This window comes from Passer montanus, unplaced genomic scaffold (assembly GCF_014805655.1).
Source record: "Passer montanus isolate IOZ18808 unplaced genomic scaffold, ASM1480565v1 scaffold21, whole genome shotgun sequence".
Taxonomy (NCBI): domain Eukaryota; kingdom Metazoa; phylum Chordata; class Aves; order Passeriformes; family Passeridae; genus Passer; species Passer montanus.
Genome location: NW_024366703.1, coordinates 10036091 through 10060268, shown reverse-complemented (window position 1 = coordinate 10060268; position 24178 = coordinate 10036091). Strand labels below are relative to the sequence as shown.

General features: G+C 38.5%; 1 protein-coding gene across 7 annotated transcripts in view; it reads right to left on the bottom strand.

Moving 5' to 3' along the window:
- The window catches only part of SHOC2 (SHOC2 leucine rich repeat scaffold protein), a 59901-nt gene that overhangs the window by 21154 nt on the left and 14569 nt on the right, over positions 1 to 24178 (bottom strand). For all 7 annotated transcript variants that reach the window (XM_039709025.1, XM_039709028.1, XM_039709026.1 and 4 more), the window contains 2 exons: positions 15702 to 16637; positions 2789 to 2926 (listed from right to left, as the gene is read on the bottom strand). In XM_039709025.1, the coding sequence (XP_039564959.1) occupies positions 2789 to 2926; positions 15702 to 16404 (841 nt within the window). In that variant the 5' untranslated portion in view covers positions 16405 to 16637. The remainder of the gene's footprint in view (positions 1 to 2788; positions 2927 to 15701; positions 16638 to 24178) is intronic.

Below are 24178 nucleotides of genomic sequence, written 5' to 3'. Positions count from 1 at the left end.
TAAAGCAAGACATTAGATCACTTCCTGACAACTAATATCTAAAATCGACATTTGCTACTGCACAAAAGCATGCTTCTACAGCATTAGTTGAGAGAAGAACTTGATATTTTTACAGAGTGGGTATTATTGGCTCTGCAACCTCTGTAATCACTGCTGATGCATAATCCCTTCCCTGCCACTCCCCTGCATGTCACCCTCATGTCCCTTTCTCACAGCTCCAGCACATTTCAGTACATGCTGTTAGTTACCAAACAAGCCTTTTTAAAGTTTGGTAGATTATGAAATCTTTCTGTGGTAAAACCAAAGCTTGTTTACATACTCCAGCAGCTACTTTAAAAGGGTTTTTTGATGGAGGGGAAGGAGAAATAGAAAGCAAAGGGGGCTGTTTGTTTTTCAAAGCAGCGTGACAAAACATCCTTCTCAAGAAACAAAAAGGAGGCCTCCATCAAAAGGGTGTCAGTGGGGGAAGAGGGGACAGACCCGGCAGTAATGGAAAGCCTGGTCCATAACAGGAGGCTCGTGGGCTCACAGAACATCAAACAACTAAAACGAGCAAACGCGCTTGGTCTGCTTTGTCCCTGCCCTGTAACCCAGAGCTTGACTGAACTGAGAACCATGAACAGCACTCATAGTGAGCGTCCTGACACCTGGAAGCGTGGAAATGTTGCAAGAAAAGGCAGTGTGGCCAGCACCAGGCAGAGCCAGAGCCTGCAGTGAGCGCTGCAGAGGCCCAAGGGCCGCCCCGGCCACGCGCCATTGACTCGCCAGGCTTTTCTCAGCACTCACAGCTTCTCGCTGAACAATCCCAACCACAAAGCAAGCTGTAATCTCAAAATCATGCCACAACTTGCTTTCATATGTTGAACCAAAACTGCGATGACTAAGAAATAAAGCCAATGTTGCTGAACTGGCTACGGCTGCCTTTTCTGCAACACGCATAAATGTAGGCTGATCATTATCATTTAAGATGGAACCTAAAGCTTTCCCTTCACTATTAAATTCTGTTTGTGAACCGCATGAGGCACAAACATGGATTTCTGATTTTAAGTTCTTATTTAAATACTTTTTTTTTAGCTTACTGTTTACAAGAGAGATTTTCCAGTGGAGCAAAACTGAACTACAGTAAGGTTAACGACATGATGGCTCACTCCTGTCTCCTACCATTATTCAGCTATCTTTGGTGGTTTCTTGAGCTCTAGAACATTGATATTCAGCTCAGATAAGCATGTAAAGAGACAGCTACCAACATTCAAAAGCAAGTAACTTCTAAACATTATAAAGACAATGCAAAGGAAAAACCAAACAGAGAAAATCAAAATCCAGTCCAACCAGGTATGAACCTGACTCAAAAGAAACCACCTAAGCTTACAGAAACATTCTGAAGAAATAGGTGAGTCCAAACTATCTTGACTGCAGAGTGAGCAATTTCCTATCCATCACAAGTGACTTAACTGCCTAATAACTTTGTGCTTCTCCTACCCAGAGACTTTCCCTGTAAGTACAGTCTTGCAGCATATTACAAGTGAGATTTTTCTGGTCCTTTGAGATGTTCAGTGACTACCAGGCACTAAACAACTTGGTAAATCACACTACTACTCTTCACAGGAATTAACAGCATTAGTCTATAAGCTAGAAATCTCACACTTGCTTAGAGAATTTTTCCCATAATTAACAGTTTATCCAGGGAACTCACTCCCTAACTGTGACACATACACTACACATAAGTGTTATGTAAAACAACATTTAGCAAGATTTACAAAACAGCAACAAAAATAAAAGCTGTACTTATGAATGGTGTAAGTTACATGCAAACTCCAGATGGAATGGGATCTCCAGAGTTTAAAAATATCAGTCCAGGAAGGAAGTTTAGTTCAGTGGATACATCATCAGTGTAAACTCTGCTCAGGTCAAACTTTCTCAACCAAAAGCCACAGTAACTTCATCCTCAACAATTTACTGCTAGAAGAAAAGCTGGAGTGTCATTAAATGGTTCCTCACTTTACCATGCATTAAAGTAAATTAATAACTACTCAACACTGACTACTATTAAACTGATAATGTTCATTCTTCTGAGTACGTTCTGGTGACAGAACTTAAAATCATGATAGCCTTGTTTTTAGACTTTTTAAATCACAGCAGCCATCTTTTTCTGCCATCTGTTGAAAACTGATTTAATGAGATAGGAAAAGGCATATTTTGTTGCTTTATCCCATATCAGATACTGAAACCAACCAGGAATGTGTTCATCTTAGTTTATTATTCCCAATATAAGTTGCAAACTCTTTGTATTCTACTGCATAAGAGCATGATGACCTTGTGGACTTGGGAGATTTTTCAGATGTTCCACCAAAGAACATAATATATACATAATTATTTTAAAAACATTTATTATTTTAGCTTTATTTTTCTTTAGGTAAAGATGTAAGTTAAAATTATCTGCCAAAGTACTGCACTTCAACTATAAGTGAGCCTTTCATTTCTTTATATGCTCCATTACATTACAGAATTAACAAATAAGCAGTAGACATTTGCTAATAACCATAGAACACCCTAAAATTTAGAAGTAATGGATTTGGATTTTTTTCATTGTAACTCTCATTCTTAAATTATTTAAGGTAAAATTTAAGGTAACAAGCACACCTTGCTTTAAATTTTAAGTGTGAAGCTGTGTTGAGCTGAACACCAGTCATTCTATAGCCACTAACAAATACTCATTCTTAAATTTGTTCCCCTTAATGAACATTTTGAAATAGTGACTTATTTTCTCCTCTCCAGCCTCTTCACCTACCTATGGTTTCTGGCAGGTCCAGGAGCTCATTGTGCTGCAAGTCAAGGTTGGTGATCTGCGTGCAGCTTCCAATCTCTTCTGGAAGATGTTCAAGCTGATTGTGCGCTACATCCAGCGTTATGAGGTTACACAACTCACCTAAAAGCACACAGGAAAACCAAAACATAAAGGACTTTAACGTACAGCTCTTAACAATGACCTCTACACAGAGATTAATAGAATCAGACGGATTTTGGGATAAGCTGAAAAAAAGCTACAGCTACCATGAAGTTATACATATAAAATAAGGTATTACAGGATCATAATTTCATCAGTCATATCTAAAACCTGATCAACAATGTTGAAAAGCTCAGATAAAGCTTTAATAGATTCTCCAAAGAAATGTTATTTATTGGTTGATTTTATTCTGACAGTTCAAGCTGTGGAATATAAGTACAAAACTTGCATCTTACACTTGTTTCAGGCTGATCAGAAGTTTAAAACATCACTAAGTAAATGAATTGTACTAAATTTTGAGAAATTAAGATCTGTTTTTATATCATTAATTACTTCCAGGCACAAAATCAACAATCAAGAGACAGAAAAACTATTTGGCTGACAACCTAGATATTCCAAAGTCCTGAACACTATTATTCAACACTTTAAACACTTGTGACAGTCATCACAAAAAAGACAACTTACGATAAGTAAAGTGTATGCAAGCTGACTTACAGCAAATAAAGTCCGAAATAAAAGGCTTATCTGTTAAGCATTCAAAAAGTTTGGACTTGCTTGGAGTTGAGAGCCACTTTACACAGAACTGCTTCATTTCTGGCATTTATAAATTAATTTAAAAGCACAGCTAGGCACAGCTCTGAACAGTAGTTTCACCTATTTTTATATCAAACAACTGTGTTCTGAGCAAAAGATTGTTGGATTTGAAAACAAGAAAAAACTGTGTGCATGAATACAGGTGTATATATTCACATTTTTTGCATCTGATGGGGGTGAAATTAATGCATATGATTTGAACAGCTTCTACTCTCTCCAGTAAAGATGAGGTCATTGCATTTGTATATTAGAGCATGACTCAGTGAGTAACAAATTTGGAAGAGCAGCAAATTCCTTTTGAGGAGCAAATGTCTATTTTTAAGCTTCAGCATTGTATCTTTGACACAAGGATTTTCTCACAGGCCTGCAGGATTATCCTGGGCAAGTTCTGACGTGTAGAGTGTCTACTCATTAGGTCAGCAGATAATCACAACTGGTGATTTAATAAATCATAAAATAATATGAATTCAGACTCTGTCTAGAGTTCAGGCGTCATGTAGCCACAATACTCACTATGTATCACAGAACAATTGTGAAAGACCAGGAAAAAAGTCAACCTCAAAGCTTCATTATTCTGTTTTTCTTAGATTGTTAACATATAACTGATATGTTAACATATTTTATTTCCTGCACTAATTAACCCAAAATGGGATGTTTTTCTAGAAACTAAGAAGATAGAAATGTAAAGCTGGTGCTCAAGCAGCTACTCCAGCACTGTGTGTCCCCTCTTACATCAGCAATCAAGTGCAGCCCAGGCAACCAGAGGCAAGAGCTAAATGCCACACATGTCAATGCCATTACCAGGCAGAAAAAAGCAAATGTAAGAAATAATTAAGCAAGAGTTAATGGTCTGTGGCAATGGTATCTTTATTGTTCATGGAAAAAGTGGGCAAAGTGTAGAATGCAATAGGAGGAAGAAAAGCTGAGGAACACTTAAAACATCCCTCCCTTTAAACAAACAAAAAAAGAGCCCCACAAAACTTTACTGAGGTAATTCAAGAACCTTCACACAGTTCGGGGCAGTAGTTTTCACTTCATGATTGCTGTTTTCATTTGTTTTCACTTCAGACCTTAACCAATGATGTCAAATTTGAAATATGGCATAAATTCCATTTCATCCTGCCGAGCTCTCATTTACTCGACTCTTCCCACTCTACATCTGCTGAAGTCGAAGAAATACTTGGGGGTTTTGCAGCAACATGTGCTGCACTTCATTTTTGCACCTGCTGAGATCTTTGACAACAGCAAGCTAAATGTTTGAAACAAACATCTTACTACCTAATCCTAAGCAAAAATAATGAAAAGTAATGCCTACATCTCTCTAAAAAAAGTACCAACCATTTTAGTTTAATTTGAATAGTCATACTTAATATTGTCACATTAAAGATGCAGGCATTATTTTAAAAAGCAACAGTGATAGCACTTAATAAAAGTACTGAACGTTAAAACACATTGAGGACTGCCCAATAAATTTAAGACTTTAGAGCAGAAATCAAAAGTTAAAGCCCTATCATGAAGCATAATGACTTAAGGAAAGGAATTCAAGAGATACAGAAATATTCAGCTTTTAATTCAAACTGCTCAGTAAGGAATCTTGTTCTTGGACACTTAAAGTGTACTTATAGCTTGACAGCATTTCATCAGAATGGGTTTATTGCTCACTCTAAGGGTAGAAGGAGAGGAGATATGAAATGCTGTTGACACTGCAATTTTTTCAAAACTTTAAGTTTAATTACTGAGATACAACAGAGAGCATGCAAGTCAGCAAAAATCACTCAAGGTACATTTCTCCTGTTGCTCTCCATGACATATGGCAAAAAAGTCTTGCGTTCAATATGCTTAACAAGGTGAAAAATGTTTGGGTGATGTGACAGAGACTCAGAGGATAGAAGAGCATGAATCCTGCCTATCAACTTAATCAGTTCATTTGAGATAAAAATGAAAGTAACTCTTAGAATCACTTCATAACCCTAACAGTGCACACATAAAGAGGCTAACTGAGAAATTCAGCATCAAGTCCAGCTCTTTAGTGAATGGCTCACAGGGAGACCAAACCCACATCCTTGGTGTCATGAGCATCATGCTCTAATCAACTGAGCTAAATGGTTTTTCACATCTTCACATGCAAAGGCACACAGAGTTCTCTCAGCTGTGGCCTGAGAACTAAAATACTAAAAATACAGTGTGGCCAAGTGTGTGAGACCCGAGACAGCGAGTAAATGGAAAGGCTCTTCAGAGCACTTTGCAGACTGAGGCTGTCACTGCATGTGGGCTTGAACAGCTACTGTGAGGTAAAAGAGCAACCAGGGATGGTAAGAGTTGCTAGGGAATAAGCAGCTTAGAAGGGCAGGTGTAGGAAAACAGAGCAATAAGGAAATAAAAGGGTCCAGTCCCTTACAAACCAATGCTGGTCATGCCCTGTGGCCAACCAGCACCACCTGCCCTGTCTCCTGTCTAAGCTCTATTTTCCCGGGTGAGGAGCTCTCTCCGAGCTGTACAGCAGCAGCACAGCTCGTGTGCCAGCACTGCTGAACACATCCCAGCCGTGGGACAAGGAGGGCTCTGGGCAGGGCGAGTGGTGCAGCAGCCACAGCCCGGGACAGCGAGCACCCTGGAATGGCCGCGCTGGGCAGGCGCTGCTCTCAGCAGCAGCTCTGTCAGGACTCAGCACACAAACACACGGCAGGAGCACTGCACACAACAGACAATGATCTGCAAATGCACAGAGGCCGAACTGGAGGCCATCTGCACAATGCTCTTCCCAGGAGCTGATGTTCCAGTGAGTCAAAGTGTCCTTATTGTCTGAACAGCGGCGGTTGTACTGAGGAAATGCTTCTCAAAAAATAAAAAGAAAAAAAAGTGAAAATAAGTTTCACCAAGATACAGTCGAAATCTGGCATTTTTGCTTTGCCAGAGTAAGAAGCATATATCAAAATAAAAAAATAAACCCAAAAATATATTTCCTAAAACAAAGATTTGTTCAGGTACAAAAACAAATATGTCTAATGAGTAAGGAGCTCATGATCTTATTCATAGTAAAAGAATCAACATTTACAATTTTTTGTGTACTACCTACAATTTACTGAAACATGTTTTTATCTTGATTTAATGGAAATAAGTCAGCTAGAAATGTGCAGCAGATCAAAATCAGCCTTAATCAGAAATCAGTTTCCTGAAGAAAAACCCATTCCTTTCCATCACGTGGACAACTCCTGCATCACTTCGCTAAAATACTGTTCAAACACCCATCATCACCACAATAAGACAAGCACTGCTTTAGGGAAATATTAACCACAGGTTAAATGAACTAATTCTTTTTGCCACAAATAATGTCCAAAACAGGCAAGTTCTAAGCTCACAGCAGTGAATAAAGGATTCTCTATGGACCACTTGCAACTGCATTGAAGGGATAAGCACCTCCACAACAATTAAAAAATAAACTAGGAGGGTGCTAGGGTTTGGAGTTAATTTTTTTGGCAGCGAGAAATTTTTTGCCTTTTTTTACTATATTGCATTGTGATTGCAAAGGGAAAAAAAAGCAATTAAAGCTCAAAGTCTGCCAAGAAAGCAGACAGGAATTGCACGTACTAGCTGGCTTGACAATAAAAGATTTTAAAGTAGGAGCAATGCTCATTTGAAAAACATAAAACAGTTTCTCTATAAATAACCTTCACAAAACAGTCAGTTACAGCATAGCACGGCGTTTTTAAAAATTTGTATTTTAAAGGCCCTAAAAAAATCACAGAATTTTTCAAAGAAGCTAGTTTGTGAAGACTAGCAACCACCTTCCATTTAAAAAAAAAAACTTGTTAAAATACAGCTAAGTATTCACCTCAATCCTTAAAAAAGGTGGAGTGAGCAATCACCTCACTGTTGTTCTCATACACACAAAGCATAAATGTTGTAGTAGGACAATGCTAATATACCTGCTTTAAAAAAGCCAGCACAATGAAATGACTAATATTTTCAGCATAATGAGGCAGAATTTTAGTCCAATTTTTCATGGCCAACTTTGAAACCTGTTATGACAAGACGGCCAGGTTACATGCCCTGACTTACAAAACTGTGAAAGTTCTTTTTGGCCATATGAAACACAAAATACTGCTTCATCAAAAAACACTGAAGTACACACAAATTAACAGTTGGAGAGAGTATATAGGTCAGTAGCAAAGAGGCTTCAGTGTCTCCAATCACTAATTCAGTCGGTGGGCACCACTCTTGGATGGCAAACACAGTTTGTAATGTAGCCTGTTTTCCACTGGATTAATGACATGCCTGCCCATGCTTAAGCAGATTGAATATTATGAAATCCTTCACAACATAATAAATCCTAGGCCAGATGACACAGCAAGAGGATCAAGACTCTTTTGGAAAGTAGAAGGAAGAGGAGAATGCAAATATTAGTGGGACTTCAGGCTGGTGTGTCAGAACATTGGTTGTAAGCTAATTTGTAAGTATTAATTATCCTAAATCAGCAATGCTGGGAACAAGTTACAAACAGTTACCATAACTTTCATAGTTACTCATCTTTCACTTGGTTCTCTGCTGGCAAAGGAAAAAAAAAAAAGAAAGAAAATTTTCAGTCTACAAAAAGTATTTTCCTGATGTTAGAAAAAAATTAAAAACAATTTTAGAGTTTCTCTATAAGAAACACTATGAGATCCAAGTACATCACTGTGACAGACAGCCTGAGCTCTTTGTTCCGCACTACCAACTGCCAAAAGAAGAAGTAAGCAGCCAGAGCTATTCTGAATTATTACTGCACAACTCTAACTTACACAGAAGAGTTACCAAGGAGAAGGAATGCAATTTTAATATGGTCATGAGGACTTACTGACTACTAAAGTTTAAAAGCTCATATAAGTAAGAAATAAGCACAGTAATATTATTCTCAATATGCAGAACGCACACTAGGATCTAGTTGTGGGAACCACTCAAAACCACAGAACCTCAGCCGAAAAGACTCAAAATCTGCTCCAAAACAAGTTTCAACAAGACACAACAGCAAAGACTTATTATTTATTGCTTATAACTGAAAGCAACAAATACAAATAAAATTAAAAACATGTTCAAACAAAATCCCAAACGTGTGAAATGCGGAGAAAAGTCTTAGCAAGGGCTCAAAGCAGGATTTGAGGTGGACAGCAGAAACTCATTTGAGTGCCAAGACAAAGGCAACATCTGGAATCTAGCAGGGAATAACCCTGTAAAGAGGTACAACCTTGCACCAGGAGGTGAGAAACAGCTCTGCAGGGAAGGACCAGGGGGTCCTGGTGATGCTGAATCTGGGGTAACATCTGGATCCCGTCCATTTTCAGCGTGGAGCAAGCCCTCAAATAATAAAGGCTAACCACCTTCCAGGCTACATAGCAAGGGCAGCCTGAGGAAAGTGATTTTTTTGTCTCTGTTCAGTACTTACTAATGTATTCAAACAGTTAAAATAATCTCAGCATTGATTTCTAAAAAAATAAAAAATAAAAAACCCCAACCTCTGGACTTCTAATCAGCTGTCAGTATCTACTGGAATTACACTTGGAGCATCATCCCAGTAAGCTCTGCAAGCAGATCAAAAAGGCAGGACTACTTTATCATTATCCTAAAGCCAGCCTGAAGAAACTGTAATCAGGAGGAATTTGACTAGCTGACCACACAAAACTGCATCTCCACAAGAGCTTTCACAAGAATCAGAACCCAGATACTAAAGCTGAAGTTGGTCAAAAGGAGTTCTCCACTTTTCATGCAGCTCAAGAAAACCACCAGAACTGGATCAAATAAGCAGTCATTATCTCTGACTTCTAGAGAGCAACACACATACATCAATGCCTATGTTTATTCCACTCCTGTTCACAACTTCATGCTTTTATCACATTAAAATAAAGATACATAAAAGTATTCTCAACTAGTGTTTGCAAGCATTACCACACCAATTAAGCCCAGAAACACAATTTTCTTTTTCCTTCAAATTGATGAAACACAAGGTGTTCTTAGATACAAATAATGTAAACAAATATTTCTCTATAAACAAATATTTCTCTATATTATCAGCTCTGCTGAAAAAAAAAGGGAAATGAAATTCAGGGCATCACTGAATAGCTTTGCAGCTACACAAGTCATTTAATAAGGAGGCACCACCTTCAGCATGGAGTAAGTAGACTTGAACTAATGTGGCTGCACACATCTGGTCCACTGTCTATACTACTGAAAACAAAACAGGTGCAAGTGTTATGAAAAAGAGTTTCAAAGCAGTGAAGAAACCACAGATTATCTAAATATTGGGTAGATGGTGGAAGAGAAGAAGAAAAGAGAGTCTCAAAGACATTCCTAGCCTGGTGTAGGCAGATTCCCCGAATTACATTCTAAAAATATTTCCCTTGCAGAACAGCCTTGACCAGATTCTCCCCAGAAAAGGAGTTGCATTCACAGACAGAAAACACAGTATTTGGAGTGTCAAGAAACTTGCAGAAACTATGTAAATGTAATTTCAACCATGTTGACAATATTATTACTATTTGAGTTGTGTGTGCTAACACGACAAAAATATTCAAAACTGGTATAAGATGCAACCTTGTCTTTGCAAAGAAAATATTATCAACTTGACTGTGCAAAACAATTCCTTCAACACAACATGGAGGAATGCAATAAAACTCCAAATATAAGAAAAGCAAAAGGCTTGCTTAAGTAACAGCCTGAAAATTGAAACATTTGCTTGGCCCCATACCAAGGCAATTCCTCTGGTTTTTATCCTTCTCATGCTGACTGCCTGACTCACCAAAACATTCACATTCTTCCATTCTAATCTTCCACTTTTTGATCTCAGTGGAATGGACAATTTACCAGATGAAGGAGATGAAGCTGGTGTCCACCTTGTGAATTATCCCTCCAGACTGTCTTTTGGCAAAGTTTTCACACAGGAACCTTTCTGTTAAGATTTTATTTTATGGATGCCACCAGAGATTGAACAGCCAGGTGAACAGGTCAGTTCTGCCTTGCACTTGATGTGCTTGTGTATGTATATATATATATACACACATATATATGTGTGTGTGTGTGTATATTAAACATCTGCATAACAGTGACTTTCATGGGCAGGAACAACATTCAAAGCAAACTTGCAGACCTTACTAAAGATGAAAGGCATTCATAAGAGTTTAAATTAAAAAAATGGCCAAGCCTTTGGAAGAAGACAAATTACTAAAGAAAGAACCTGCATCAGACTCAGGAAATCCCTGATACAAAAATAGTTGGATGTGGGCAAGGAGTCAGGTTAAGGCTCACATATAAACTTATTCTGTTTCTATGCTACATGTTTGCTTAGGGCTAGAGTCAGAACCAGGACACAGGGCAAGATGCACTCTGAAACAATTTATCACCGTTGTTAGGCAGGATTTGTAAGAAAGAACAACAAAGTAGCTTTGCCATCAAGAAACTCTTATCAATGGATTCTCACCACTATACATAAAAATACTGTTTCAGTAAGGTGCAACTGAGCTCATGCTAATAGGATTGCAACAACCTACAGCAGGTTATTTCCGTGTCTTGTGGTACAAGACATGGAAAGCAGCGGGAAAGGGAGAAAAATATTCTGAAAATGAAATTTGCTGCATTTTCAACACTTCTCTGCAGACAGCAATCCACCCTTCCCCAGAGCACCTGCAGTGCCCTTGCCATGCCCATACACAAGAGGAGCAATGCTGCCGGGGAGGCGCGCAGGGAGCGCAGCCAGCCCCGTGATCGCACAGCTCAGCGCGCCCAGCGCCCTCCTGCTCCTGCTCTCCCTGTCCCAGTCCATGCTCCCCCTCTCCTGCTCCCACACCAGCTCCAGGCTGATCTGAAACCACGCCGATTTCAACTACCTAAAGTAACAGACAACAAGCACAGCATCTGGGAAGCTGCCAGGAGGGGAGTGGATCCTGCCGCTTTCAGTATCACGAAGCTGTTGTACATCAGCACATCTATTTCATGAAAACTCCCACTAATTCACCTGCAGAGCTTTTGGCTAAACATGAAAAAAACCCAATCAAAACAAAGTATTTTTACATCTTATTCAAACAAATATGTTTATATTTGAAAATACAACAATGCATACCAAGACCTCAGCTTGCTACGCAGTCAACTGAAATAATCTCAAATTGCATTAAAAATGTATAAAGCAATATAGATGTTGCTAGAAAAGTGTGAAGAGTAGTCTGATAAATACAAGCAGAAATTATTTAGTATACATCTACCTATAAGAAAGTAACTGGATGCAATGGAAGGAGAGGTGCTTAATTCTGGGGGAGTGGGAAAGACCAGAAACACATACATCTGTTTAGTAACTATAGAAAATAACACTTCCTCTTTCTCACTAAAACACTTGTTTTAAATGCAAAGCAACTTCTCCTCCGGTGTAGTCACCTAATTGAAGTTTGTGTTGTTTAGCTACTAAAGACAGTTTAAAGTCCAAAATAGAACCAAACTTTAGCTTATTTCCCAGCAGGTCAGGTGGGAGGTTCACCTCTTCCAGGTTTTCCTCAAAATAACAAACACCTTAAACAGGTCAGTTGTAAAGCAGTTTCCAGGACCACCTGAGAACAAATGTAGGCAACAGAGGGAAAGTGTTGCATCCAAGAATGAAACATCACTGGCACAAAAACCAAGTACTCAAAGACATACTGGGTGTTGGAAAAAGGGTTTCAATTATCAGAGCATCTAAAAGTCTGACATTCAATTTATTTCGGTCAGACTAGAAGGAAAATAAACTTTATTTTATAAGGCTGGAGAATAAAGATTCCTAGAAAAGTAATGGGATGATTGCTTATAAATCAGGTGACCCTTTATTTTAAAGTAACAAGGTCTTCAAGTTGGAAAGCCATTTATTCTTATACAAAACTGAAAATTTTTGTCTAGTAACAGTGAAAGCCATCACAAGTCTGCAGCACCAGGGTAAGACTTAATGCTATCCCTCTTTGAGGGAACAATAGCAACATTTTTCAAACTTAAGTCTGGATCTTTAATTTTCTTTTTGTCCAGACCAACCTTTTTGTAGCACATCTACTTTCAAAAGACGAAGTAAAGAAAACCCAGGCTTCTTTGCTCAGTGTGCACCAGATCAGCAACATGAGCACATTGTAGTTAACTGCTGCAAGACTCTTCCTCGCTGGACAAGTCAGCAGGTTACATAAGCTTTGAATTTTTAAAAATATGAACAAGCAACACACTAGCATGCCATTGTGAGCCTTAGGCCTTAGAACAATGGGGCATTTTTTGAAAGAATTTGAAATGCTCCACATGATATTGCTTTATAAAAGATAATGGTTTCATTTTTCCATTCTGCAGCAACAAAAATTTCTGTGTTATTTACAAGCTGATAATATGAGTGCTTGCTAGTTTATGGTATTTAGATACTGTATTATAAAACATACAAGGGATTAAAAGCATTGAGACTTAAAAGGGAAGGGCTTTTTGAAGTGCATATGTGAAATGTAGAGCAATAGTGTTTAAAGAAACAAATTCCATTGGAAAGTCAGAAATACAGTTCTCAGTAGTTTCATTTTTCAGCTGTGTTTTCAACTCATGTATTTAATCAAAAAAAGTAACACGAAAGTAAGTGAGCAGAAATCAATTACAGACGTTAAACTATCTTATTTGGTTTTACTCTGATGAAAAAGATTTTCAGATGCTTGTACTATGTGTCTGGGCAGTTTAAACTATTTGTGTTACTTAAACACCAATTAATTTTTTTTTCACCTGATTCAATTTCAGGCAACCTAGTCTGAGAAATTTACTTTGAATAAAAATGATGCTTGAACTGAGATTATTTCCCTTTGAAATTCTTCATAAGGGTGACAGTTGTCTTGCATCTGTGCTTCTAAAAGGCCTTCCACAATGAGGTGCTGACCCGTAAAAAGGCACATGAGCATTATCACAATTCAAATAAAGGCAGGACTAACTGCTGGATACAAAGACAGAAGTAAAGTAGTTAATGTTCTCAAGCTAGGGTTTTATAGGGAACTGAGAACACTGCCTGTACACATATCAAGACAATAAAAAATACAAAAGAAAGAAACAAGTCACATGTTCATGACACAAGTACCTACTAATTTTCCCATGAAGCAGTTACACTTGATCTCTTTCAAGACTAGTGTGAATAAATATATAGACATTTCATGCTTCCATGTAAACCATATTCAATAAACAAAAGAAATAGAGAGGTTTCAGCAGCAGCAATATCTGCAGTATCAAGCACACAAGAGAAGTTTCTGAAGCACAACACCAAACACTAGGCTCCAACACCTCACAGGAGTTTTTTCTTCACACACTACTAGTATTACTTTAAATTTATACAGCACTATCCCCAGTTGAACCTCAAAAGATGGTTCTTTGCTAGATTAACTAATAACTGAGCCACAAACAGAACCAGGTGAAATACTGACAATTGTAAAACAGCTCAACCAGCTAAATTGGCCACAATTTCTTCAATGAATGTAGAAACACGGAGTATGCTGGGTTTTCTGTCAACATCAGCCCCATGGTTTCTAGTATCATTTGTTGATCAGTAAAAAATCCAACAAGGCTGTTTAACTTAAACTGAAGTGTCAAAATAGTTGAAAATTGTAATTCCTTCATTCTCCCAGGGGAAATTCAAAGGATTGCTGAGATGTTCATGACAATTCAAAAATCACGTGGATCAGAAAACATACCACATCATCCATTTCTGCCTATCAGAAAGTGCTCCTGTGGCTCCAGCAGAATCCATCCCCAGCAGCTGCCACAGGGAGCCAAAGGCTCAGGCCAACAGCTGGCATCACCACTGCATTTCTTCACTCCTGTTACCACAGACAAATCTCTCTGTACTGGGCATTGCTGGTAACTGGATTAGCAGTTTCAGGCATGTCCAGAGTTCCCATCATCAAGAACATGTTATCTTATGTATCTTTCATATCAATGTGCAAGATAAAGAGCAAACACTGCTGGCTTGAGAAAGATTTATCAGGTATACAAACAAGAGCATTTCCCAAGCTTTGCAAAGTTGGTGACCACAGGGGCCACTTCAGTAGCAACACACTCACACACTGGCTTGGACAACAGGAGAAAGTCCCACAGCAGCTTTTGGAAACAGGGCATGGGAGTTGTTACTCACAGTGCTACAAGGGCTTTCACAAGGTTTTTTTTTCCACACTTAAAGTCAAAGCAGTTTCTTAATGGCATGAAGTTTATATTCTCACACTCCCTAAAAGGCTAAACTATACTTGCATTTTAAAAACTGGTGAAAAAATATATAGAAATAGAAAAAAATACTGATTAACAGAATCACACTTTTAGAGGGCACACACATTGTTCAAACATTGCTTGAGAGCAGTGTTATAAAGACATATTTTCCACAAAGCAGAACATATTAGGAACAACACAGAAGTTCTGATATACAGCTAGTCCAGCACATTTTGTGTAATAAACCATTTAAATTAATAAAACACTTTCACACTAGCTCACCATCTTTTGAACCTTTGTAACCATGTCTGGAAAAACAAATACTAGTCATTACAAAGTCATAAGAATCATCAGCCATGTGTACAACATTTGGTCACTTCAGAGTCCATGTATTAATATATTCATGACTTATAAAAGGCAGACACATGCACAAATCATTAACCTAGATTATTAACTGTTACAGCACCCAATAGCTTGCTCATGGTAATAGCTACCTATTCTACCTTGTATTACTGTGGTCACACCCCTCTGTAACATGCCCATAATGTGTTTATAACTTGGAACAGTTCATAAATGATTTATAAAAAATCTTAAAATAAAAAATGCCCCTGTGCCTCTTTTTCTGAAACCATCTGGGCTCTCAAGACACAATATGTGAAAGTACAGAGCAAAGATGAAAACAATATACATCTTATTTTAAGATGACAAATGAAGAAAAAGGGGTTTTGTTATTTGAAATATATATATACAAGGTATTGACTATTCTCAAGCTAACAGTGGAACACTACAATCAAGAGCATAATTTTATGTAGTTTTAAATAAAATGCAGTTGGAAAAGTGACAGTTTATGTATAATTAACTGAACTGCAGCGAACATAAAAACAGCATCACACTTTCAGTCAGTATAATCACTTACCAATTTCAGCAGGTAGCTGCTTGATTTTGTTCTCTCGTATGCTAAGCATGGTGAGTTTTGACAAGTTTTTGATATCCTTTTCCACAGTAGTTATACGATTAAAGCGCAGGTACAGCGTGGCCAGGGAGCTTAGCCTGTACACCACCGAGGGGATTTCTCGCAGTTTGTTATGCCGCAGGTCAAGCATGCGCAGCTTCTTCAAGTTATCAAGAGAGTCAGGCAAGCTGGTGAGTGAGTTTTCACTCAGAGCCAGCGTCACCAGGTTCACCAGACAGCCCACCTCTGCTGGTAGGCACTGCAGTTTGTTACTGTATAAATAAAGTTCTGTTAACTGCGTCAGCTCTTTGACAGCTGATGGAAGCAAGTGTATAGACCTCTTGGACAAGTCCAAGCGCATAGAATTCTCTTCCCGGCATTTGTTTAGCTCTTTGATCACCTCAGCATTGCTGGATTTTTTGCGAGTACCTGTGGCAGGATTAGGTCTTTTTATTGTATTGTCCACTGAAAAAGCTACCCCAGGCTGCGTGCTACTGGAGTCCTTCTTTCCATCTTTGGCATCTTTCCCTTTGGTCTTAGGCTCCTTTTCTTTGCTCTCTTTCCCAAATCCTCCGGAGGCCTTCGCCTCCTTCTCCCTTTCCTTTGACGATTGGACTTTTGGATCCTTCTCTTTACAGTCCTTTTCTTTTCCTAGATTACTACTCATGGTGACTCAACGTTCAGCAAGCACCACATGAAATCTTGTTTCTGAAGTCTACAAGAACAATTCAATGCTGAGGCAACAAGGATCCTTAAAGCACGCAAGTGTTGAACCCAGTGGGGAGCTTCAGAGGTGTGACACCCATTTGCTACATATTGGTTCTGAAGGCACTCTTTCCTAATCCTGCTGTCAGGAGATGCAGCTGTAGAGATCAGGTCAAATGCTCCGTATTAGTATTTCTGGAACATAAAAAAGAGAAGCCAAAGTTAGAGTAAATATAAAACTTCCACACTGAGTGTTTCTACATCAAGCCTGTGCTCACTAACTCAGGTTAATGATTTGTCCTTCTGTTAGAATGTCAATGAAAAACCCAAGGCTAAATCAAAAATACTACACATATTGCTCACAAAACCCACTGTGGTACAAGAACTGTACTAATTAGTATATGTGAGGGAAGAAAAATCACAATTCTTAAACATAATACTGCCTTCAGTACTACATTTCAGTCACCATTTTATGACTTACCTAGTTCTTACAAAAACCTCCTGGTCATCAACATCAATATTCTCTCTTCCTTCAATGCCCAACCAGCCAATAAATATCTGCTATAATTTTAACTGCCTGTCTCCTCAAAGAAAACCATACAGGCTTATTCTTTCAGCACAAGAGACTCTTAGTTCAATCTACAGTAAAATCTAATATGCTCAGTAACACAAACATTTTGCCTTGAGATGTTTCTTCTGACCAGCTCTGAACTGCAGGTCTCTGCTTTTCATGTGGAGCAAAATGTTCTCACCAGCTTCACATGCTTTGAAAAACCAAGCACAAGGATTTTTAAAATACACCTATCAAAAAGTCAGCCCAAAGCCCAGAAGAAACAATATATTATGCTTCAAGATAAGCAAAGTTATGAAGGAATTTCTCTTGGGAGTAGGACACAATATATCTTTACCATATCTTGAATTTTCCCCCTCAATGAATACAATGCAGCCTAATAAGTGAACAGATGTCTCAAACCTATAAAGACCCATTTACATTTTTACAAAATCATCACACATCACGGAAAGTAGCTTTTCTTCATGTTTCAATTCATAACACATGACATGCCCAAGAACTCACGATTCTATGTAACATGGAAAAGTTTTTGAATGTATCTTTGCAGAAGAAAAATAAACAATCAATGGCAACAATAATTTCATGTCTCCATATTAGTCCACCTTTTAGCTTTGATATGAAGTATCCACTGCTGAAGAAAGGTCCTATGCTCCCCAGACACCTTTTTTAAATAGTCTTAAAACCTTCACAGGAACTGTGTCACTGTCCTAGCATTCCAACTTCTGCACAAGTTATAAAGCTTGTAATCAAAATCAATTAAATAATATTTTGCATATTTAAGCCATCAGCAAATACTATAAACACAAACATATTTTAGCAAAGCTCAAGTAACCATTTTTAATGGTGGTCATGCGTGTATGACTACCTTCAAATACAAAAATGTACATGGAGAACACAAAGCTGCATGCTTTGCCATATTCATATTTTTATTTATTTATTTTTATATATATATATATTCAATTTTTTTAAAGGTAAAGAAAATCTATTTATTCAGAAGAACAAGGCACTTTATCCCAGCTGCAAATCCAGCTGTTTAGTAACTATGCTCAAAAGAGAACCTGCCACAGGAGGTGCCTTCCAGTCCTTCACCCTGAGTCAATTACTGCTGCAGCATCACCAAGTGTGCTACAAACACTGCAATATCAAAATAGAGAATGCCTCCCCCCCAAAAGAAGCCCAAAATTGCCTCCATTTCCTGTGTTTGGACAGCTCTGTTGTAATGGAACATGGGTGAATGCTGGCAGCAGCAATCAAAAACAGTTTTTAACTTGGAAATTTTCTGCACTGTTGAGTTTTCTACAGTAGCACAAGCCAGTTCTTCACTAGAATTTCTTTATTGACTCTGTCCTTAGGATTTCCACATGGCTTTTACACCATCCATTAATTTAACCTCTCCTCAAGATTACTAACCTCACCAGATTATATTTAAAACTACTTCTCAGCAATGTATAATCTACACGCTTGTAAAATGCCAGTAATAGGACATGCAATGACTCCCACTGCAAAAACACAGCTGACCAAAGGGTGGGAGCCTGGGAGGCTTGACAAGGTTTCCATTATGAAAGAGCAACACAAAGAATCAAGAACTAAGAGTTTCTAAATTCCAATAATACACAGAAAAGAGACATGAGTGCCAGAACAGCTACTGCTCCTCATCCAGTCCCCGAAGTGCTAAATACTCAAAGGGCTGCTGCTCTCTTGAGCTTTCAATTTAATCAAATTTAGGACCCACCAAGAGATTTGTTTCATTTCTTATGTGCACAGCAGCTGGAGGAGGTTTAGAAAGAGCCTCAGAAAGGAAAGGCTGCTGGAGATTAGTGCTGCTGAAAGCAGCTCGGCAGTGCAAGTGCTCCAAATAATCTGCACGCATTTCACTGTCTTGGTTAGCAATAACTTCAATTGTACCTAGAAAGAAATTAAATGTTCAATGCTCCACACGCTCTCTACTGCAGATCATTCAAGCTGATGTACTCACACACATCAAGTCAAACATTTATGTAAAGTTTTGGTGAGCATTAGTACAATAACATATACTACAGAGGAAGTTAAATGTATTTCAAAAGGTTATGCATATTTTTCAAGCCCTTTCAGTTAAAGGACAAGTCACCATCAATTCTAAACCACAGTCAAACAAGCATTCATTGTATCTCAAAAGGAGAGCTTCTTTTAGAGATATTTTTAGCAAAAGGAAATTAAGTGAAATTAGCTAGTTCTGCCAACTACTTCCATTTTCCAATGCTGTTCAAACTGACTTCCTGTCAATATTAATTGACATAAAAAACATTTAACTATTATGTCCTGGAGAACTTGGAAAAATTAATAAGACTCCTAATTGGCACAGTATGTGAGGGGGAAAAAAACTTTTAAAGAAGTTAAGGAAAATAATCTCTTCCCTGTTTCGAATATTACTTTTTTAAGTAAAATATTTGTAAAAAGCTATAAATAACCAACTTCAGAGTTTTGATCCACTCCTCCTGATGTCTGGTGAGCATAAACCAGATGCATTTTGTTTTTTCTGTCATCTGTAACTGATGAAACTTCAGAAACAGAAGCAACTTCAGCCTAAATTGTATCACCTTCCTTACTATCTGGAAAAGAGGAACGCATTTACCTTGTAACTTTTAATTATTTTTTTTTAAAATATGTACAAGTAATTGAAAAGAGATTTCAGTTTTTCTGAGCAATACAGCCTAGAACATTTATGCAATAAATGCTTTATTAAAAGTGCGGTAATGTAGGAACATTTTGCAGTTCTAGGAATAACACCACACTAATCACTGCAATTTGGCAATATAAAAACCGATGTTTCCTGGTCACTATCTAACACAATATGAGGCTTGAGATAAAGGATTTCAGCCAACTGCTATTCAAGTCAGGCTGTAAAACCTTAACTGTCTCCTACCCACTACTGCAAAGCAGTGGGACTCCCCAGAACAGGCTGCTCCCCACATGAACTACTCCCAGCAGTCCCTCACTTCCCAGAGGATGTGTTCAAGTGTCTTGTGACTTGTAATTATATGAAAGTTTCCTGTGAGTTCAGAGATGGCTTGAAGAAGAAATCATGAAGTGAAATAAAGAGTCTGCTACAGCTGAAACCTTTCCCTCTCCAGTGACGAGGCTAACCAACAGCGCTCTTCTCTGCCAAAGGAAAATCATCGTGGCACGTCATCTTACAAAATGGTCACTTTACAGCTCCACCTAAACCCTTACTGGCTCCCCTTCTGCGTCTCAGTAGCCAAACCAGGCACCTCAAACCATAAACATTTCTGATATTCTAAGCATGTAATATCTAAGGCATCATTTTCACTGAAGTGTAACACATTACACTCAACTGTAACAGAATTTTACTTCTGTAATGTAGCAAAAGGCCTGCATTTTAAAAGAAATTATACTACACATAGAACTTTTTATTACAAGACGAATGATTTTTCTCTTCATTCTGTGTTTGTACTAAACTTAACCCCCACCACAGCTAGGGCTTTTCAGCCTAAATAACAACAGAGGATCATTCTGAATACACAAGTCGAAGAAATAAGGAATCAGCTCATACTTGACACTCTGGAGTAAGCAGACAATTTCTACTACATAATACTAAATAAAACGTTCTGAGATTGCAATTCTGATCTAGGTATTTCTGATTAGTCAGCCCTAAGTGATTGTCAACAACAAGGCAAAGTTCAAATGCTATCTGGTAATTGCAGCAACACCTCTTCACAAACAAACACACAGTAAAAAAAAATCTACCCTGTTAAAAGTATTTACCTTTTAATTAGAGCAGCATGGGATAAATCAAAAACATTTCATATTCCAGCACACCATAAAGATGAACACATCAATAAGCAATGGATGAAATTTAAAGCTTAGCCCAAGTGGCTACAATGAATTTCCATTTTCAATACCACATATGCAAAAAAAAAAAAAAAACACCAACCCAAAAAAACCTCAACCACCATAGTCACTACTTTCATTTGGAAACCCAAATAGCTTAAGCCAACGAGTCACTTGCAAACAAAGCACATTCTCTCCTACAATTTGCTAGCTTCAAACATCCGACCTACAGAGTTTTCATCTGCGTAAGTGCATTTCAGCTTCTGCCACTGCAGCCACCACGGACCAGCTGGGAGCAAACTGCTGAATCAGTCACCAGCGGTTGCACAGCTCCTCTAAACACAAAACCTCACTCAGAGGTATGGAGACAGCAAGGGAACAACCAGCTATCACTCCACCAGAGATCAAAACCAGCTTCATCTCTCTAAACAAAAGCAGTGCTCCTGAAACATGCTAGCTAGACAGCTTCTCCTCCTTGGGAAGAAACCTGTTATTCCAGAGCACAGGATGCTCAGTGGCAGCAGGGCAATACTGTCATGGTGCCAGCTACCCTGGTTGGCTTGTTCAATAGAAAAGGCTGACCATTAAATTCATCTCAGTCCTCTAAGTGGATGGCCAGCAGATGGTAGTTCACAGACTACCAATTCAGCCTGATTTCAACACCCCAGGATGTGACACAGCTTTCACCCTAATCCCCTCTCACGCTGAGGGAGCGGCTTGTTCACTGCAGGCACAGCCTCAGCCTGTGGAGCTGGGCAAGGAGGAGGCCTGGGCTCTGACAGCCCTCCAAGCCCTTCAGAACATCTTCATCTGCCACAGGACTGCAGCCAAGAGCATCCCGACTGTTTGCTGCTTCCACGGCTGCCAAACAGCCGAGTGTAACCCAGCCCCACATTCCGGCAAAAACTGAGGGACGAGGGAATGACTGAGCAAACCTCAGTCCAAGGGGGCAACGACTGCATTTAGACCCTCTAAGGGCCTCCTTATGCTTCACTTGTGGTGTCTTAAATCTGCAAGCACGTCTGTAACTATAGGCATCTAATCATAAACCTACGTGCAGTTACACCTGGAGTAACTATAAATAAGGAAGTTCCTAAAGGTTTTCAAGGTTGATCACTGTGCGTTTGCAGAACCAGGCAGATCTCCCAGGACATCCCATCCCAGCTTCTGACACACCCATGCCCTTTCAGGACAAATGGGCAGGCACACGGACATCACTGCTGGGTTTGAAGCTTTGGAATCCATCTCTTCACCCACTGGTCACCAGCTTTGCTGCTCTCTGGAAGCCATTCCCTGCACTAAGTGCCAGGTCACATACCAAAGTCCAGAGCAGTCAGGACAAAAAGGCTCCACACTGGCAGACAAAGTCATCTATGCAGACAGAAAGTCACCTACGCCTTAAGTTCCTAGGAGGACAAAATAATCTTTTGTGCCCTGCCTCTGAACTCACCTAGCAAGTACAAAAATATACATACTGTGATTCATTCTGTGCGCTCCAACATTATTTTTATGAAGCACTCTCTCTTCTTCTCCTTTGCAGGAACAAAAACCCACTAGTTTTTTGGCCAAGTTATAAAATACCATTGCATGTTTTTGTAGAAAGAGACTCCAAGAGTAAAGAATTCTGCTAACTCCATGGAGCAGCTTATTTTAATATGTAAAAAGGTACTTTCTGCATGTGTGGCCCCCCAGCATGTACCTTTTGAGCTGCATGTCTCTATTTCCATGGCAACTCACTGTATCAGCAGGCTGTGTAATCCTGCATAATACAAGAAATTTGAAAATCCTAACTTTCTAGATGAAACAAAATTGCAGGATTTAGTGCAGGTTCTAACATCTCTTAAAAAAGTGGTTCTAAATGGATATATTAGTCTAGGAAAACCCAGTTCTTGTTTTTGTGACCATACAACTTCTCTATCTACAGTGGCAAACAACCTTCTGCAAAAGCAAGTGCTTCCAATCCACCCAATGCCCTCCTTTGAATAAAGATCACCCACTCGTAGCAAAAAATTTAATTTCCAATGTAAAACAACTTTTCACTATTACCACTACAAAGCACCCAGACACAACTATTCAGATCCCTCAACAACTCCTATAAACAAAGGAAGCAACCTGCCACACACTGTTTTGTCACCAATTTGACAGAAAATGGCACTGGTCCCACCAAAGGTGATTATACAAACTACAAACCAGCATCAAATATTTTTCATTCATTCATCATTTCCTTTGAGCAATAAAAACAACTAATCAAAACAAAACCTATTAAAAAGGAGACTAAACATGGATTATAAGCAAGAGAGAAAGTAAACACACAAAGCAGAGTAACATATTATCTACTAATTATCTATATTATCAACAAATTAAATTGTGTTGATCCTACAGAGATTGGGACAAAGCACACACAAAACCCCATCACAGCTAAACAAAAACAATTACTATCTAGGGTAGCATCCCACCCTGGCCCCTAACAGCAACACAGGATTATCTACCAAAAATCTTGTTTATTGTAGCAGTTCTCTGTTTATTTATCTCTGAACTTGATGCAGTAAGTTTGTTCACCTTCTTCAACATGCTTTTCTGTAATAATTATGACTATTCCACCAAGTTCAGTGCTGGATGATTATCAGTCCCTCCAATTTTCTGACCATAATTAGTGACTGTATGTCACTGGATCCTTTTGCAGAGGAACACTATGCTACAGGGCAAAAAAAAAACCCACCAACAATAACAACAACAAACCTATCTAAAAAGCAACTTAAGATGTGTTTTTAACACAATTTTGTACATGAAAAGGAGTGATGACTCTTTACCTTTTATGTTCTAGCAGACAAAGTCACAATAACTACATCATTGCAGCTCAGCACTGAACAATTTTGTACATGAAAAGGAGTGATGACTCTTTACCTTTTATGTTCTAGCAGACAAAGTCACAACAACTACATCATTGCAGCTCAGCACTGAATATCTGGCCTCTCTTCAATTTTTTATTGTTTTTAGCTAAAATTATTTGCAGTTCTTGATCTTCAGTTAAGACGACAAAAGCCTGGACATATTTGTTTTATTGAACACTGAGTTTAAATATAACTAATGCATTGAAAAGGAAATCTGCAGTAACATTTACTTTTCAACTAATGCTGTGAGTTTGGAAGATATAGAAGTGCCTGTCAAAGTCCAAAAAATACTTTATCCACAAGTTTCCAATTACACATCTCCTCATCTTTAAAATCATTAACATATTTTGGATCTGACCAGTTCTTAGAAAATGTCTAGCTCGTTGAACAGATCAGCATTTTTTCCAGAGAAAAGACAGCAACCACAATCAGCATCAAATTTGCTG